This window comes from Desmodus rotundus, chromosome 7, assembly GCF_022682495.2.
Source record: "Desmodus rotundus isolate HL8 chromosome 7, HLdesRot8A.1, whole genome shotgun sequence".
NCBI classification, from domain to species: domain Eukaryota; kingdom Metazoa; phylum Chordata; class Mammalia; order Chiroptera; family Phyllostomidae; genus Desmodus; species Desmodus rotundus.
The window spans coordinates 98,576,961-98,597,676 of record NC_071393.1 but is presented as its reverse complement, the minus strand read 5'-3'; the positions used below and the strand labels follow the sequence as shown (position 1 = coordinate 98,597,676).

At 36.1% G+C, this 20,716-nt stretch overlaps 1 protein-coding gene across 2 annotated transcripts in view; it reads right to left on the bottom strand.

The window, feature by feature from the left end:
- Window positions 1-20,716, bottom strand: part of ATL1 (atlastin GTPase 1) — a 60,547-nt gene that overhangs the window by 11,622 nt on the left and 28,209 nt on the right. For both annotated transcript variants that reach the window (XM_024567692.4, XM_045201573.3), the window contains exons 6-9: window positions 18,829-18,879; window positions 16,663-16,719; window positions 1,789-1,881; window positions 571-709 (exon numbers count right to left, since the gene is read on the bottom strand). In XM_024567692.4, coding sequence (XP_024423460.1) covers window positions 571-709; window positions 1,789-1,881; window positions 16,663-16,719; window positions 18,829-18,879 — 340 coding nt within the window. The remainder of the gene's footprint in view (window positions 1-570; window positions 710-1,788; window positions 1,882-16,662; window positions 16,720-18,828; window positions 18,880-20,716) is intronic.

Sequence of the window (20,716 nt, the reverse complement as noted above, 5' to 3'; positions counted from 1 at the left end):
CCAAATTAACTTTTTGGCCAACCCAAAACTATTTGAAAAGCACTGTAGTGCTTCTGGTTTTTATAAAATTGGTCCTCATCCAGTAGAGGATTTCACTTTTACTAAAGCTTTTCATAATTTTAAATTAAGTTATTTATTAGCTGTTTTAAAGACCTTGAATTCAGTACAATGCAATATTTCAATCTCTAATTATATAACTTAATGCAACATCCCAATAATATAGATATCTATTTTTCCCCTTTAATGTAAATAACAAAAATTAAACAGGAAGACATTAAGGAGAATTTCTCAATGCACAGGGGTGAGCGGGAACCTCTGTGATAGGATGACAGTTATTGCCTCCCAAGTGGACACAGGACTTAGCCTGTTTCCTGTGGACATACTCAGCACCCACAGAATCCCACAGTTCACCAAGGAGATGCTCTAGCACCAGCCCAGGAATCCCAGTTCTCCTGACAATTTCTAATCATCGGCCTCACATGAGTGAATGAACTACGCAAGCAGTCGTAAGCCCAGACATTTTTATAATCAGACTAAGTGATATAAATATATTCATTAAGACAGACAAACCTTTCAGTTTTCCATCAAAGTTTGGATTGGTAGCTACTTTCAAACCAGGATGAGGTAGCAGAAAACAGGAAATTTTGGTGAAACAGGAGTGGATGTGTTTTCGAACATTCTGTAGTTCTTCATGCTGGTTCCCTGAGACCTGCAGTAGTAAATCATCCTGAAGTTTAAACTACTTCCAATATAAACTGAACTCCAGAGAATTCTGTGGCATCTTTTATTTCCTATCTAGTCCCACAATTATAAAAATGACATGACAGGGCTGATACTAAATAAAGAGTAAAATCTTGGGTTAATTTGTCATACTACCATACCTAAGTATAGCATAAAAATGAAATTACTATCACAATTAGAAAATGTACTTTCTTGTGCTAACTCAGATGGGCGTGCTCATTCTGTAGTACAAATTAGTGGGGCTTACTCTGGCTAGTTCCTACAAATTCCAATTTTAATTCAAAGTACTCATAGGAAACATGAACAGATCATAACATATTCCTCCCTTCTTTTCAGGAGGTATTCAAGACAGCTTCTTGTCACCTGGTGGGTATACATTTAAATTCTAGAAAGGTATCTGAATAGTTGGGAATTGTATCTTTTTTTTACGTATATTTGACAGTTAATAGTACAAATTACCCTAAAAGTAATTATAAACCTAAAAAAGTAAGCCCAGAGATCCTGATTATAAATAAAGGAACTTTTTAAAATCTAGACTTTTTTTTCAGGTTTCTCAGTAGATATTTTTTGTGACATCTGTTCAATGAAAATCATTCAATATTAAACCATCATGACATAGAAAATGAAAGGTCTTCTAATTTTACCTTCTGTGAACTACTAGCAAAATGTCTAAGATTGGGGATTGCAAAATTAGATATTTCTGTTAAATTGACTTTTAAACCTCTACAAAAACATGAATCCGGATATTTGCACTGTTGGTCTTGAACTAATTCAGTTCTTCAAATTAAAAGTTTTGTTTTTAGGAATAAATCAGTGTTTTGTAGATAAAATACTGTACAAAGAACTCTTTATCTGTATCATAATTATTGACAATATTTTAAAATTGTAATTCTAAAAATATTAAATCTGTCTTAGCTTGTTTATAAGGAGACTATGAGGGTCAAATGATGTTGTGGCTACTGAGTATCTATTCAGGAAATCATTCAAAACAAATAATTCTATAGATTACTACTGGTGAAATTTCATGCACCTAAATATCTAACAAACCTTGAGGCGTTTTTCCAAGAATTTGGAGCCACCATCAGATCCATATGAAAACTCGTATGGGAAACTCCAGTCTCGAACAAGAAATATCAGACTCTAAGAAGTAATTAGAAGAAAGGATTGATAAGGGCACTCTAAGTTGCCTCCTTCTGCTTTTTAATTGAAGCCAATTAAATGATACTGTCACTCAAATAGTATTATTTACCACAGTATGGAATTAAAAGCAAACATAATATCTTTGAAAGTTTCTGAGCAGTCTCTCCTCTATTAGAGCATCTTATTTCCACTAAGTGTTAACCAAAAGCTGCTCGAAAACTGATCATAGTTACAGAGTGCTATTCCGCCAATTTGAGGGCATCTCTGTCTCATTTCTTGGTAGAGTGCATTCAGCTTGTCAGTTTTCAAACAGCTTTTTATGAAGATTCAAATTTTATTTGAGGAAACTTTTCTTCTATTATCTCTTTAGATGTTTTTCCTCTATTACATGTGTCCCATCCTCTTCTACAGGGGTTCTCTTAATGCACAAATGGTATAAAGAGGGGTGGGGATCCAGGTTTTGTGGGACCTGAAGCTTATATAATCTGTGGGGGGATGGCTCAATGAGAAAAAGAATACAAAATTAGGTTTGAAAGTGGGTATTTATTTAGAATGACAAAAATAAATAATTCAAATAATCAAATCTCTCTCTCTACACCCCCCATTCCACATACACTCTGGAAAAATAACTAACATATCACTGTAACACATTTTTCCCTACAGTTACTGGCTGCAAATGATTTGATCACTTCATATGATGATTTTGAAATATTTTCTATTAGAAAGCTAATTCAGTCTTTCTTCTAAGAAGGCCAAATTTTTTATTGTAAGACATTTTTATTAATACTTGAGAAATGATTCTGCTTCACAACTTTTATTTGTAATATTATAGACACTTTTCATTTCCTTATCTCTCAAAGAGGGATAATAATAGAACCCACCTCACAGGACTACTAAATGAGGTATATAAGGCATTTAGAACAGTGCCTGATACAGAGTTAGTGCTCTGTTGATTTTTATTTTAATGGCCAAATAGTATTTTAGCACATGGATAGACCATAGTTTATTTTGCCATTTTCCAAGATGGTTTCTAGTTTTTCCACTACTCTAAGAATTAATAATCATTCTTGAAGGTAAATATTTGTTCACATCCAGAAGGATTTTATCAAGGACTGTTTCCCAAATTAGAAAAATCATTTGGGAGGTTTTCAAAACTACACAATTCTTGGGCTCCACACCCCAGACCTATTGAAATCAAAGTAATATTAGGTTGCATTTATTGAGTGCCTATTATATGCCACCACAATAGAAGGAATTGTATACATGATAGTTCATGTATTCCTAAGAGATGGGTTATAATTTATTATTCTTTTCAGAAGAAATATATAAAAATCCCCTCCACCCTCACCTGTCAGTAAATAACCTTCTCAAAGTCACACATCTGGAGATGGAAGAGTTAGCATTTAAACTTGTTTCACTTCAAAATCCCTGCTGCACTGCCCCCCCAAGTTAAGTGTGAAACATGTAGTTTACAATTTGAGGGCTGATTGCAGTATGCTTTTATAAATTAGATTGAGATACTTTAACTATTAGTTTCTGAAAAAAATATAGGAAATTGAGGAAAAAATATATTTTGTAAAATTAGCTATCTTTAAATGTTCTTTCTAAAAGTTTATATATTCTGAGTTTCTAACTGAATCTTTTAGTCTTGTCTATTAAAATTATGTCTTTTAACTCTCTTTTAATCTTAAAGTTCCTCTTCCATCCCTTATTTTCCCTTAACATTGAAGAACCTAGGAATTTGACCTGTAGAGTTTCCCATAACTTGGACCTTGTTGATTGCATATTCATGGAGCAGTTCAGCATGTTCTTTTGTCCTCTGGATTTCACAAATCGGCAGCTGGATACAGAGGCTTAATCTGACTCAGGTTCTATTTCTTTAGGAAGACTATGGGAAGCAAAGTGTCCCTTTATCAGGCAGCACATAGTATACGATTGCCTCTCCTTTGATAAAGTTCTGTCATCTTCATGTGAAGCTCAGTTTTCAGTACAGTTCTCATTAAGGGCTCATGGGAACAATAGTTTTTGCATTCTTACATGTTGATAACAGTGTGTGCCATTTATATTTGAAAGTCAATTTTGCTGATTATAAAATCCTTGGCTCACATCTTCTTTCTTTAAAAAGGAATGATTCTTAGTTTTCATTATGGATATTTCTTGTTTCACTAAGGTGGAGCCTTCTCTCTCTCCTTGTTTTGTGGATTCTTATGGGGAAGAGATTCTTATGGAGAAAAGAATTTACAAATACCTATATCCACTACCTTTAAATAGCCAACTATTTTTAAACATATTTTTATTTATTTATTTATATAAATATCTATACTTAAATATATATAAATATATATTTAATTTCTGTCAAATTTTTTGTCAAAATATAACAACTTGTATTCAGAACATTGATAGCTAAAACATGTATTTTGAAAACAGAGGTTAGCTAGGAAGCAATTTTGTAAAACAGAAATTCATGAGCCAGGATAAATGCAACCAAGTATGTGGGTTTGGCTATATTTTGCATTTTTCTTGGAAGATTTTTAGTCTCATTTCTTGGTCTTTTTCACTGGACACCTTCCAAAGTCTACATAATGAGGACCATGGGTAGAATAGCATCAAATATAAAGTCTTATTTTTCCAAATCAACAATCTATATTCTATTTTTCTATCTATAGAGTCAAATTCCCATGTTCTCTGCCTAATGCTCCCATCCAGTGTGCTGGTGAACTGGCTCTCCAACAACAACAAAACGCCTTGATTTGTAGCATTTGACACTTTCTTGATGTAAGTATACACACCATGGCTGATTTCAAGCTACTAACCGTTTAATAATTGGCTTACCTAAGTCCTGAATATTTTACTAATTAGCTCTCACGATCTGGTATAAGTCAGCTAATAAACATACCCATTGGTTCCATGCCCTCCCATGATAATTTGTATGATTTATGTTTATCATGTGTGGAATTCTATGAATCTCAGTCCTTATGTGTGGAGTCCTCAGTCCTTATTTCAAAAACCATCAGTTTTCTACACTGCTGAATCCTGATTTGTTCATACATACAGGCAGAGATAAAAATCAAGATTATAAATTATCCTAATTTTCTCAAATAAAAACATTTGAAGCCATAAATACATTTTTAAAATGAATTAAATCCAGTTAGGCAACTGGGGCAAAAGATAGCCCTATGCTGTATCCTACAAATGATCATATATATTTTTTAAATCATGAAAAAACATTATCACCTTTGTTAACTTCCCTTTGGAGACTATATTCTTTAGGAAATTATTCAAAATGAGTGTCACAGCACTACTATAAGTAATAGTGAAAAAAACCCAAATGCTTAGCAATTGGGAAATGGCTATACAAATTATGGCATATTGATATGCTAATACATGACTATTTATAATACAAATATGTGAAATATATCAATACATGTTTTATGTTGGTTATAGAGGTGACATGGGTTCACAATAGAAAAAACAGTGAATTTTCTGGAGTGAGGAAGAGGATAGAAGTGGTTGCTGCTAAGAAAGCTTGCTAAATTAATCAGACTTTTATTTAAAGTTATTTTATTTTGGAGTTTTTCCTCCATGCTTTTTCTAATCTAAATATGAATTATTTTGTTGCTATCTTAAATGTTCTGAGACTTAAATATATTTGCATTTTATCTTTTAATTATATAATGTTTAGTATTCTTTTGGTTTGAATTTTGTTGCTTTAATCTTAAGTATTATTAAATAGCTTTGGAAGCCACTTTTGCTACTTAATGAGTTTCTCAATTCAATTTTAGATACTTAGATTTACAAGTCCAAAACTGTTCAGGAGTTAGTTGACTCAAATTTAGTCAAAACTTTTTCTTTTCACAGACATTCATAATGCCAATAGTATACTAACAAGTGATGATCTCTTAAGAGTTTTTTCTATTATTCATTTACAGTTCATATTTTTAACCAAAAATAGTAACTCACTCTTTGTTAGTCTCATTTGTTTTCTTTTATTTTTTAATATATTTTATTGATTATGCTATTACAGTTGTCCCATTTTTTTCTCCACTTTATGCCCCTCCGCCCTGCACCCCCCCTCCCACCAGCATTCCCCCACCTTAGTGCATCTCCGTGGGTCATACATATAAGTTCTTTGGTTTCTCCATTTCCCATACTATTCTTAACCTCCCCCCCGTCTATTTTGTACCTACCATGTATGCTTCTTATTCTCTGTACCTTTTCCCCCACAGGCCTCCTTCCCCCTCTCCACTGATGACCCTCCATATGATCTCTATTTCTGTGAATCTGCTCCTGTTCTAGTTGTTTGCTTAGTTTGTTTTTGTTATATTTTAGGTTCAGTTGTTGATAGCTGTGAGTTTGTTGTCATTCTACTGTTTGTATTTTTGATCATCATCTTTTTCTTAGATAAGTCCCTTGAACTTTTCATATAATAAAGGCTTGGTGATGATGAACTCCTTTAACTTGACCTTATCTGGGAAGCACTTTATCTGCCCTTCCATTCTAAATGATAGTTTTGCTGGATAGAATAATCTTGGATGTAGGTCCTTGCCTTTCATGACTTCAAATACTTCTTTTCAGCCCCCTCCCGCCTGTAAGGTTTCTTTTGAGAAATCGGCTGATAGTCTTACGAGAACTCCTTTATAGGTAACTCTCTCCTTTTGCTGCTTTTAAGATTCTCTCCTTATCTTTAATCTTGAGTAATGTAATTATGATGTGGCTTGGTGTGTGCTTCCTTCGGTCCAACTTCTTTGGGACTCTCTGAGCTTCCTGGAAGTCTATTTCCTTTGCCAGATTGAGGAAGTTCTCATTGATTATGTTTTCAAATAAATTTTCAATTTCTTGCCCTTACTCTTCTCCTCCTGGCACACCTATGATTCGGATGTTGGAATGTTTAAAGCTGTCCCAGAGGTTCCTAAGCCTCTCCTCATTTTTTTTGAATTCTTGCTTCTTCATTCTGTTCTGGTTGAATGTTTATTTCTTCCTTTCATTCCAAACCATTGATTTGAGTCCCAGTTTCCTTCCTTTCACTGTTGGTTCCCTCTATATTTTCCTTTAATTCACTTTGCATAGCCTTCACTTTTTCCTCTATTTTATGACCATAATCAACCAATTCTGTGAGCATCCTGATTACCAGTGTTTTGAACTGTGCATCTGATAGGTTGGCTATCTCTGTTGTTTAGTTGTATTTTTTCTGGAGCTTTGATCTGTTCTTTCATTTGGGCCATATTTTTTTTTGTCTGGGTACACTTGTTATGTAGTAAGGGGTGGAGCCTTAGGTATTCACCAGGGTAGGGCAACCCACTCCGCTGCACTGTGGTGTTGTGGGTGGGGGAGGGGTCTGAGAGAGAACAATGCCATTTGCTCAGCTCTCTGCTGGCTTTCAGTGACTTCCCCTGCTACCCATAAGCAAATCGGATCCTTGTGGTGCTGATTCCCAGGTGGGTGGTTTTGTGTACCTTCTAGGATCCTGTGGGTCCCTGTAACAACCTCTCCTGAGAGGCTGGAACTTTCTCCTTCTGCCTCAATCGCCACAGATTTTTTCAGTCAGAGGTTTTGAGGCTTTATTTCCTCATGCTGGAACCCTGGGTTGCATGTTCTGTCTTGCTGTCCAGTTGTTCTTCTCAGTTTATCCACATGCAAACATGGGACCGCCTTGACTGCCACCTCGTCCACCCCACCCTGGTACTCCAGCCATTGCCTTGCTGTGAGTCCTTTCTGCCTGGCTGCCTGTCACCGCCCCTCCTACAGGTCTGGATGAGTGTTTCTTCTTTAACTCCTTGGTTGTCAGAATTCCATACAGTTCAATTTTCTGGCAGTTCTGGTTATTTTTTGTTTTTAAATTTCTTGTTGTCCTTCTTTTGCTTGTGTGAGGAGGCACAGTGTGTCTCCATCTTGGCCGGAAGTCATTTGGTTTTAGTAATCTGACAGAGTGTAAGAAGCAATGATACCTGCTGATAAGACTTAACATTCCTTTCCAGAATTTACAATGCAGTTCCCCAGTCCATGCCAATGGATCCTGAGAGTAACAAATTCAGAGAAGAGAAAAATCAAAGCAAGTAGCCTAATTACCATATAACACTTCAACTATCAGCCTGACAAATGTTTAAAAAGACAACAGAATCTAGTAGGTATTGTAAACCATATAATAGATTGTCAGAAAGAAATGGTTTTATTCTACTCTATCTCCTCTCCCCATCCCCTCCCCAGATGACAGGGGAGAGATTCATACTCTGTCACTCACAGCATACCATTATCTCTCCATGTTAAGGCCCCTTTTTCTTTATTTTATCATATTTTTCCCAGATCCCCACTCCCATTTCTCAAGTGTCTGCTCTTCAATCCAATATATAGCATATGTATTTTAAGTAATCATAAATAATATGTTATAGATCTCAAACTTTTTTCTGCTCTATTCAGTATGAGTTTTAACACTATTATTCATGCTACTGTATATATATACTGCTGGTTCACTCCCATCAGATTTTGTAGATATTCCAGAGTATGCTCTACACCATATTTTATGTATCCATTCTTCTATTGATGGACACGTAAGTTGCCTCCAACTCCCCACTACTTCTACTACTCTATCAGTGCTCCAATGGCTTTCCATATACATTTCCCCTGCTCCACAAAACTTTCACTAACAGGTTCTGGTATTCCCATTTATCCAAATTCTTTCTATCATTTTTATTAACTGCACATTCTACTTTTTGTGTATTTAATGAGTGTAAAGTGGTATGTCATTTTAATTTTTATATGATTATCATTAAGATTTGGTATTATTCAAAAATGTGTTAGCCATTCAGGTTTCCTTTCTGTGGATTGCCTATATATCCCTGCCTCTTTTTTATTTTTAATTTCATTATTTTATTGTTGTTCAAGTAAAATTGTCTCCATTTTCACCCCACCATGCCCCACCACCCCACCCATCCCCACCTCCCACCCTTGAACCCACCCCCTTTGGCTTTGTCCACGTGTCCTTCATACATATTCCTTGATGGCCCCCTTATTACCCCCTATCATCCCTTTCCCCCCTCCTCTCTGATTACTGTCAGATTGTTCTTTATTTCAATGTCTCTGGTTGTATTTTACTTGCTTGTTTGTTAATTAGGTTCCACTTATAGGTGAGATCATATGGTGTTTCTCTTTCACTGCCTTGCTTGTTTCACTTAGCATAATGCTTTCCAGTTCCATCCATGCTGTTGAGAAGGGTAGGAGTTCTTTCTTTCTTTCTGCTGCATACAATTCCATTGTGTAAATGTACCATAGTTTTTTTTATCCACTCATTTACTGATGGGCACTTAGGTTGCTTCCAGCACTTGGCTATTGTGAACTGTGCTGCTATGAACATTGGGGTGCATAGGTTCTTTTGAATTGGTGTTTCAGGATCCTTAGGGTATAATCCCAGCAGTGGAATTGCCAGGTCAAAAGGCACTTCCATTTTTAGTATTTTGAGGAAATTCCATAATGTTTTCTACAGTGGCTTCACCAGTCTGCATTCCCACCAACAGTATACTAGGGTTCCCTTTGCTCCACAACCTCTCCAACATTTGTTTGTTGATTTGTTTATGATGTCCATCCTCACCAGTGTGAGGTGATATCTCATTGTGGTTTTAATTTGCACCTCTCTGATGGCTAGTGATGCTGAGCATCTTTTCATATTTCTCTGGGCTCTCAAAATGTACCCCTGGAGAAGTGTCTGTTCAAGTCCTTTGCTCATTTTTTAATTGGGTTATTTGTCTTCCTGGAGTGGAGTTGTGTGAGTCCTTTATATATTCTGGAGATAAAACCCTTGTCCAAAGTATCATTTGCAAATATGTTTTCTTTAGCTGTGCAGAAGCTTTTTATTTTGATGAGATCTCATCTGTTTATTCTTTCCTTTATGTCTTGCTCTAGGAGACATATCGTTGAAAATATTACTGTGTGGAATATCTGATATTTTCCTGCCTGTGTTCTCCTCTATGACTTTTATGGTCCTATGACTTATATTTAAATTGTATCCACATTGAATTTATTTTTGTGTATGGTGTAAGTTGGTGGTCGAGTTTCATTTTTTTGCATGTAGCTGTCCAGATCTCCCAAGACCATTTGTTGAAGAGACTATTTTTACTCCATTTTTATGCTTCTGCCCCCTTTGTCAAATACTAATTGACCATAGAGACTTGGGTTTATTTCTGGGTGCTCTGTCTGTTCCATTGGTCTATGTGTCTGTTTTTATGCCAGTACAAGGCTGTTTTGATTACAGTGGCCTTATAATACAGTTTGATATCAGTTATTGTGATCCCTCCTACTTTGTTCTTCTCTCTCAAAATTGCTGTGGCTATGCAGGATCATTTACAGTTCCATATAAATTTTTGAAATGTTTATCCTGTATCTGTGAAATATGTCATTGGTATTTTAATAGGGATTGCATTGAATCTGTAAATTGCTTTAGGTATATGGACATTTTGATGATGTTAATTCTTCCAATCCATGAACACAGTACATGCTTCCATTTATTTGTGTCTTCCTTAATTTCTTTCTTCAGTGTTGTGTAGTTTTCTGAGTGCAGGTCTTTTACCTCCTTCGTAAGGTTTATTCCGAGGTACTTTATTTTTCTTGTTGCAAATGGGATTTTTTTCTTGATTTCTGATTTTGATCTTTTGTTGTTGGTGTATAAAAATGCCTCTGATTTCTGAATATTGACTTTGAACCCTGCTGTGTTGCCAAATTTGCTTAGACTCTTTTTAAAAAATTAAATGCAGTTTATCGTTTTTGAACATTTTGGTTTTTTAAGACTATTTTAGAGCAGTTTTAATTAAGAGGAAAGTATAAAGTGTTAGCTAGTACTACCTGTCCTTATACATGCACAGCCACCCCATTTATCAACATTACTCACCAGAATGGTACATTTTTTTAAACCAAAATTGAACCTGCATTGACACATCACAATCACTCAAACTCCATAGGGTTCACTCTTAGTGCTGTACATTCTATGGGTTTGGACAATGGTATAATGACATATACCAATCTTTATAATATCACATAGAGTATTTTCACAGCCTTAAAAATACTCTGTCCTCTGCCTATTCATTTCTCCATTCCTCGCCACCCCCACCATCCCGATCTTTGTCTTCATTGTTTTGCCTCTTCCAGAATGTCATATAGTTGGAATTATACAATATGTAGCCTTTTCAATTTGGCTTATTTCACTTAGTAATATGTATTTAATGTTTATCCATGCCTTTCCATAGATTGATAACTCATTTCCTTTTTAAGCACTGAATAATATTCAGTTTATTTATCCATTCATGCACTAAAGGACATTTTGTTTGCTTCCAAGTTTTGGCAATTATGAATAAAGCTGCTGTAAACATCTGTCTGCAGCTTTTTGTGTGGACATAAGTTTTCAACTCCTTTGGGTAAATACCAAGGAGTACAATAACTGGATCATATGTTAAGAGTATGTTTATTATTTTGCAAGAAACTGCCAACTGTCTTCCAAAGTGGCTGTACCATTTTACATTCCCACCAAGTATATATGAGAGTACCTGTTGCTCCACATCCTCTTTTGTGGAGCATTTGGTCTTGTCAGTGCTCTGAAATTTGGCCATTTTAATAGGTCTGTAGTGGTGCCTTTGCCTATTTTTTTTATTGGCAAAACTTCCTTACTTATTTGCAAAACTTCCTTACATATTCTATATATTAGGCCCTTGCTGACTTTTGACACTGTCAGTATCTTTTACCAATCTGTTCACTCTGCTTACACAGTCCTCTGATAAAAATACTCTTTTAATGTAACAATACCCATCAATTTTTAACTACACAGTTTATTTTGTGAGGGTCTTGGTAAATAAGTGTTTTTTCACCTTAGTTCAGGAGGATATTTCCAATATTTTCTTCTATTAGTATAGTTTTAACTTTCATATTTAGTTCTTTAATCCAACTGGAGCTTACTACTATACATAGTGTTTAATAGAGATTCAACTTTTTATTGAAATAGTAAATTATTTTTTCTAAACTCAAGCTACTAATCCATCCATTTCCCACTGGTTTATGACACCACCTCTGTTGAATACAGGGTTTCCATATATATGGGGTTATATCTGGAGTTTGTTTAGTTCCACTGGGCTTTTTTCTTCTATCTGTACAGGACCACACCATTTTCATTTCTGTGGTTTCTTAGTGTGTATTCAATCCTCCAATTTGAATTTTCTTTTTAAAAATTGACTTAAATAAAAATAGAACTTAATTCTTCCATATAAGTTATAGAAAAATGTGTTGTATTTCTTTAGAAATCCTGTGGTGGGTTTAATTGGAATTGCACTGAATTTATGGATTAATTTGGGGAGAACAAAGTTTTCTACATTAAATCATCCCATCTGAAATACATCTCTGTTTCATTCAAATTTCCCTTTATGATCTTTAATGTATCCTTGAATTTTTCTCCATGAAAGTCCTAATATTTTGTGAGTGGATTACCAAAGGTTTTTTTTTTTTTAATTGTGAATGGTATACCTTAAAAAAACCCCTATTTGCTAGTTGGTAATTGCTGGTTTTGAGACATACTATTAATTTTTTAAGATTTTTATATTTTTATATGATACCTACAAAATAACTTCTATGTATTTTATTAAGCACATTAATAAAACAAATACCTGTGGATCCACAAACCCACTTAAGTAATTGAACATACCAATAACATTGAAGCTTCCTGTGTGTCCGCCTTGACATATCCCTATTTCTCCTCTCCAGTGCTAATCACTACCCTAAATTTTGCTTTCATTGTAGTTTTATCATGTATGTGTATTCTTAAACAATATGCTGTTTAGTTTTTCTCATTTTTAACTACATTAAAAATGCCATCATACTGTAGATAGTCTTTAAAAGGCAACTTTTTTCACTCCACAGTATGTTTTTAAGATTGATATATCTTGAAGCATGTCATTCTTACTAGGTTCTTTTATTTTTCCTTAGGGTTCTTCTGTTGTTTTTCTTAATTTGTGCTTACATAACTGATTTTCTGCCTTTCTTCTTTTCTAAAATAAACTTTTAGGGCTATATTTTTTCCTCTAAGTACTATTCTCATTATCGTATTTATTATCAGCATGCACAATTTTTAAAGCATTTGGTTCACAGTATTTTCAAGTTTTTATTTATTTATTTTTTTAAAATATATTTATTGATTATGCTATTACAGTTGTCCCATTCCCCCCCCACTCCACTCCATCCTGCCCACCCTCTCCCTCCCACATTCCCCCCCTATAGTTCATGTCCATGGGTCATACTTATAAGTTCTTTGGCTTCTACATTTCCTACACTATTCTTACCCTCCCCCTGTCTATTTTCCACCTATCATCTATGCTACTTATTCTCTGTACCTTTCCCCCCACTCTCCCCCTCCCGCTCCCCTATTGACAACCCTCCATGTGATCTCCATCTCTATGGTTCTGTTCCTGTTCTAGTTGTTTGCTTAGTTTGCTCTTGTTTTTGTTTTAGGTGTGGTTGTTAATAACTGTGAGTTTGCTGTCATTTTACTGTTCTTATTTTTTATCTTCTTTTTCTTAGATAAGTCCCTTTAACATTTCATATAATAAGGGCTTGGTGATGATGAACTCCTTTAACTTGACCTTATCTGAGAAGCACTTTATCTTCCCTTCCATTCTAAATGATAGCTTTGCTGGATACAGTAATCTTGGATGTAGGTCCTTGCCTTTCATGACTTGGAATACTTCTTGCCAGCCCCTTCTTGCCTGTAAGGTCTCTTTGGAGAAATCAGCTGACAGTCTTATGGGAACTCCTTTGTAGGTAACTGTGTCCTGTTCTCTTGCTGCTTCTAAGATTCTCTCCTTCTCTTTCATCTTGGGTAATGTAATTATGATGTGCCTTGGTGTGTTCCTCCTTGGCTCCAGCTTCTTTGGGACTCTCTGAGCTTCCTGGACTTCCTGGAAGTCTATTTCCTTTGCCAGATTGGGGAAGTCCTCCTTCATTATTTGTTCAAATAAGTTTTCAATTTGTTGCTCTCCCTCTTCTCCTGGTACCTCCATAATTTGGATGTTGGAACATTTCAAGATGTCCTGGAGGTTCCTAAGCCTCTCTTCATTTTCTTGAATTCTTGTTTCTTCATTCTTTTCTGGTTGGATGTTTCTTTCTTCCTTCTGGTCCACAGTGTTGATTTGAGTTCCAGTTTCCTTCCCATCACTATTGGTTCCCTGTACATTTGCCTTTGTTTCACTTAGCATAGCCTTCATTTTTTTTCATCTAATTTGTGACCAAATTCAACCAAGTCTATGAGCATCCTGATTACCAGTGTTTTGAACTGTGCATCTGATAGGTTGGCTATCTCTTTGTTGCTTAGTTGAATTATTTCTGGAGCTTTGAAGTGTTCTGTCATTTGGGCCATTTTTTTTTTGTCTTGGCCAGTCTGTTACTTAAAGGGCGGAGCCTTAGGTGTTCCCGGGGCGGGGTAACGCTGGTCGCTGTGCTGTGATGCTGTATGTGGGGGCGGGGCCGAGAGGGAGCAATGGCACCCGCTCCACTCTGCTGGATTTCAGTCACTCCCTCCGCTAACCACAATCAAATTGGGCCCCTCTGGTGCTGGTTCCCGAGTGGGTGGGCTTGTGCACACTCTAGGCCCCTGTGGGTCTCTCCAGCGACCTCTCCTGTGAGGCTGGGAGTCTCTCCTGCAGCCGCCCCAACCCCCAGGGGCGTTTTCAATCAGAGGACTGAGGCTCTATTTCCTCGCACTGGAGCCCTGGGTTAAGCGGTCTGCTTTGCTCCCCGCTGTTCGTCCAGGTTTATCTGTGCGCGAGTGTGGGGCTGCAGTGTCTGCTACCCACCACTCTGCCTGCCCCGTTCTCCACCACTCAGAGTCTAGCCCTCTCAGTTTATCTGTGCAGGAATGTGAGTGTGGGGCCGCAGGGTCTGCTAGTGGTCGGACTGCCTGCCCCATCGTCCCACACTCCGCCAGTCTCGGTCCCACCACGGCAACGAGAGTCCTCTCCGCACGCCCATCTCCACCCCTCCTACCGGTCTGGATGAATGTTTATTTTGTATTTCCTGGGTGTTGGACCCCCTTGCCGTTTGATTTTCTGTCAGTTCTGGTTGTGCGAGGAGGCGCAGTGTGTCTACCTACGCCTCCATCTTGGTTCTCCTAAATTTTTATTTTTATTTTGAATTGATTCAGGAGTTATTTTTGAAATATATGTTTAAATTTCCAAAGTATGCTTTTTTAAATGAACACTTTCTTATTAACTTTTAATTAAAAAAGTATTCTGTGGTCATAGAATGAGGTCAGTATGAATTCAGTCCTTTGAAATTTGTGGAAACATGCTCTGTGACATTGTATGTGGTAAATTTTTGTAAATGCACCCTGTATGCTTAAGAATAATGTTTATTCCCTGTGTTACGTGTAGTATTTCACACATGTCCAATAAAGCAAGTTTATTAACCCTGTGTTTCATCTCTCTCTCCCTTGACCAATTTTCTATTTGTTTGGCCAATCAATAGTTAGGAAAGCTGTGTTTGAATGAATTTACCCATTTCATCTTACGATTCTATCAATTTCTACTTTATATGTTTTGAGACTATTTGACATTCATATTTAGAATTCTTACATTGTCCTAGTGAAGTGAACTTTTTGTCATTATCAACTTCTTTATTCTAAATAATTCTTATTGACTTGAGGTCTCACATCAACATAGCTACCCAAGTTTTCTTTCATGTAGTATGTGCGTGGTATATCTTATTCTTACGTTTTAGTATGTTTCTTATAAATAACATATAGATGATTAGTTTGATTTTTATAGAAACTAGTAATCTCTTTTTTAAAAGATTTTATTTATTTATTTTAGAGGGGAAGGGAGGGAGAAAGAGGGAGAGAAACATCGATGTGTGGTTGCCTCTTGTGCACCCCTTACTGGGGACCTGACCTGGCCTGCAACTGAGACATGTGACCTTACTGGGAATCAAACCGGTGACTCTTTGGTTCGTAGGCTGCTCAATCCACTAAGCCACACCAGCCAGGGCAGAAACTAGTAATCTCTTCTACCTGGTGTTTAAATCTGTATTTATTGAAATCATGAATACAATTGGACTTGTTAAATCTCTTCCTCCTCCGGGTAACTGTTTTTAAGGGCTGTTTGACTTAGATATAATCTCTTGGTTCTTGGTATATAATTATAGGGGTAGGGGGCCAGAGTATCTGCTTATACCACCCAATCCAAGTGTAGATATTGCTCTGATATTATCCTGCTGTTCCCAGAAGAGGCTGAGCTGTTGGTTCATCTTCTGTTACTCAGTGTAAGAGAGAGGTAATGGTTCCCACAGGTCAGTGTGTAAGGAAGAGAACTCTGAAAGCTGTTTCTGGTGCTCAGCCAGCTTTTTCTGTGGCTTGCAACCACCTTCTATTGTGCCAGGAGTATTACTTATTTGTTTTTAGGATTTATGTTTGACAAGCAATTTTTTTTTTCTGGTTTATGTGACATTGCTAGGGTTGGGTTTAGGGGTGAAAAGCTGATATTCTTGCAGAACCAAAATATCTTGTTCATTCTTTTATTTTCCCTTTCTTTTTTTAAAAAACACAATTTGTTAAATTTTTATTTCCCTATTTCTATCTTCTCCAATCATCAAATAGCATTAAAGAGGTATTCAAACAAGCTTCTTCAATGAAATTTTTAAAAAGAGAAAGGAGTAGACCCTCTCAATTAATTAACTTGTGGGTTTGTGTGTGTTCTAGCACCTCTCAATACTTATGGCCTTCAAGAAAATTTTAAAAGAATGTACCATCATTTAACCCCAACTCACCTGAAATGGCTTCAGGAATGTTTCCTCCATGGCCAGTCTGCCATACTCAGTGAAAAGCTTTAAGGAAAATCATACACACAAACACATATGCACAAAGAAAACTTTAGTATCTGCAAAATTTAACTTCTTGTCTTTCTTCCATTTATATTTTTTCCCTAAACTGTAGGATAATACTATATTAAGATTATGCTAATCATTTTAAGGAACTAACTAGATAAAATAGTAGAGTAATTAGATATTTTAAAATTAAGGATATATAAAGTACATTTAAGAATAAAGTTCCCACTTTAAAGCTAATACCTTTTATACCTAGAGTATAGAACAGTTGGGTTTTTGGGGGGGGGGTTTCTGATAGGGAAGATGAGGAGGAAAACACATGTTAAATGACCTTTCAAAGCAAAACTTGCACAATCAGACCAGAGAGCAATAAACCATGTAGGATATCTTTATAAAGGCTGTTGCCTGAGGACACTTAATGGCACAATGGCCTGGATTATTACAAAGGGATATAAGCATTTGGCTTAAAAAGTGAACAGTCACACTGCTTCACACAAAAAGTGAACAAATACACTGCTGTCTCATATTTTCTTATTGCTCCCAATTGAGAGGCATCATGGTAGTTTTTGTGTTGCCAGAAGTGGAAGATTTTAGAGAACACAGACCTGACAGGGTGACTGTGATTAGGCCCCTGGTGAGAGTTTCATCCAGAGAGGTGGAGTGGGTTTCCCCATGTGTACACAGGAAATGCCACCGCATACACATGAGTAACAAGCCACAGTGGCTTCTCAGAGCTGGGGAAGAATGCTGACACCAAGGATACCCATCCCTTGCCCCTTTAGAATACCTTCCACAGCGCCACATTGTCTCTCCTGTGAGGGCTATGGGAATCTAGAAAGTAAGGGGTAGTTACTAGGTATCTGATTAGAGTTATTAAATGAAAGTCTGGATTATCATATCTAAAGGGCAGCTGGTTGAGAGATTAGACACTCATTAGAATTATCTGTTAACATAAATTGAAGTCAGTCGTTTTTGAGGAAGACTGAGATGTTGTCATTTATAGCAAAAATTTTAAATGATCTCAAACAAGATAATTTACTTAATGTAAAAGTCCCAAACCATTCCTTTTCTAGAAATCCCTAAAACTAGTATTGAATGAACAGTACATGCCTGAAAAAATAATTGAACTTATTATAAGAAACATCTAACATTTGGCATATTTTCTAGTTGTCAAAAAATGGTCAGTGAGATGTACAAGAAATGTATTTGGTGGGAGTAATGCTGGTTGTGAACTCAAATGATATTTTGATGTTACAAATTACCCTGCTTTATCATCCTTTGTTTTCTGTTAAATTTGTACATGACTCTTATTGCCAAGATAAAATAATATATTGAAAGCAAAATTTCCTATAAAATATGCAGAGGGCAACTATCAGAGAAACAATAGGCTTTGCTATGTAACCAATATAAACATGAATTGAAAGAGAGCAGAGTGTTACAGAGATGGGAAGTATCTTTAGGAAATATCTAATCTTTTACTTGAGATTTAAATGCTGCTTGGAGAGTAGAAGGAGCATTGAGCTGTCAGATGACCACATTTTTATTTCTAGTCTACCACTAATTAGCCACAAGAATTTAGGCAAGTCTTATTTCTTTCAGCCAAATTTTCCTCATGTATAAAACACGAAGTATAAGGTGTCATTGAAGTCACTTTCAGATCTAAAACAGAAGTACATGAGTTATCATCAAGTAGCCCCTCCATAGTTTTTAGGGTAGAAAGTAGTCCACAGGGAAAAAACTGGCATACAACTCATATCATACTAACAATTATTAAATCCCTGACCCTAAGACTTCCAACTTCACATTTTGGGTCATTTTTTAAACCAAAGACTCCTTTTTCATTCTAATTTGCCACATATTTTCACATATACAGGGCCAGCAGCAAGTTGATTTACAGAAACAAAGGTATTTCAAAATTAATTTAGAAAGAACATAACCATACAAGGCTGGATAAAAATACCCTGGAAATAGCATCCTTTTGGTTACGTTCATAAAGCTTTCTGAATTAAAGTTTTCCAGACAGAAGAAGACCCAACCAAATCCTGAAGTTCTGCTATACATGCTTAATATATTACCAGATATTTTAAAAAAGAGTATAAATGTTGTTACCTGGAGGTGCTGAAGATCATCCTCCTGGACATTTTGGGATAAGTTATATACCTTGATTAAGAAATAAAATGGGAAAATCATTAGCATCATCCTCAGTACTCACTTTGTCATTCTTTATTTTTCTAAATATCAATTATCACAAACTGGAACTCTCTTACATACATTCCTTTTTTGTTTGTTTTTTTCTTTTTTCACATTTTTTTATTGTTGTTCAAGTACATTCTTGTACAATGATATTTATAAGACCTTAATCAAGGACTAAAAGAAGCTTAAGAAACAATGAACAATGTACAATGATCATAAAATTGTTCCAGAAAAGCAATAGCTACCTGTTCTGAAGGAAGAATATAAAAATTACTTTATGAACCCAATTTAACAATAGTCAATAAAGCACTCCTACTTATAAATAATGGTGATCTAAATATGAATAACCCAAATATATCATTGTCTTGAAAACAATTGTTGACTTGTTCACAATTATCTTAGTTATGTCGACAGAAAGTTTCATCGCATGAAAGTTATTTTTTTAAACTATATTTTGTTGATTATGCTATTACAGTTGTCCCATCTTTATTCCCCTCCGCCCTGCACCTCCCCTCCCACCAGCATTCCCGCACCTTAGTTCATGTCCATGGGTTGTACATAAAAGTTCTTTGGCTTCTCCATTTCCCATACTATTATTAACCTTCCCCTGTGTTTTTTGTACCTACCATGTATGCTTCTTATTCCCTGTATCTTTCCCACCATTCTCCCTTCCCTCTCCCTGCTATTAACCCTCCATGTGATCTGCATTTCTGTGACTCTGTTCCTGTTCTAGTTGTTTGCTTAGTTTGTTTTTGTTTTCGTTATATTTTAGGTTCAGTTGTTGATAGTTGTGAGTTTGTTGTCATTTTACTGTTCATATTTTTGGTCATCCATCTTCTTTTTCTTAGATATCTAAGTTCCTTGAACTTTTCATATAATAAAGGCTTGGTGATGATGAACTCCTTTAACTTGACCTTATCTGGGAAGCACTTTATCTGCCCTTCCATTCTAAATGATAGCTTTGTTGGATAGAATAATCTTGGATGTAGGTCCTTGCCTTTCATGACTTCAAGTACTTCTTTCTAGCCCCTTCCTGCCTGTAAGGTTTCTTTTGAGAAATCAGCTGATAGTCTTATGGGAATTCCTTTGTAGTTAACTTTCTCCTTTTCTGTTGCTGCTTTTAAGATTCTCTCCTTATCTTTAATCTTGAGTAGTGTAATTATGATGTGGTGTGTGCTTCCTTGGGTCCAACTTCTTTGGGACTCTCTGAGCTTCCTGGACTTCCTTCCTGGAAATCTATTTCCTTTGCCAGCTTGGGGAAGTTCTCCTTCATTATATTTTCAACTAAGTTTTCAATTTCTTGCCCTTCCTCTTCTCCTCCTGGCACACCTATGATTCAGATGTTGGAACATTTCAAGATGTCCCGGAGGTTCCTAAGCCTCTCCTCATTTTTTTGAATTCTTGATTCTTCATTCTGTTCTGGTTGAATGTTTATTTCTTCCTTTCATTCCAAACCATTGATTTGAGTCCTGGTTTCCTTCCCTTTACTGTTGGTTCCCTATACATTTTCCTTTATTTCACTTTGCTCCTTTATTTCACATTGCATAGCCTTCACTTTTTCCTCTATTTTGCGACCATACTTAACCACTCCTGTGAGCATCCTGATTACCAGTGTTTGGAACTCTGCATCTGATAGGTTGGCTATCTCTTTGTTGCTTAGTTGTATTTTTTTCTGGAGCTTTGATCTGTTCTTTCATTTGGGCCATATTTTTTTTGTCTGTGTACACCTGTTATGTAGTAAGGGGTGGAGCCTTAAGTTTTGGCCAGGGAGGGGCAACCCAAGTTGCTGTGTTGTGGTGCTATA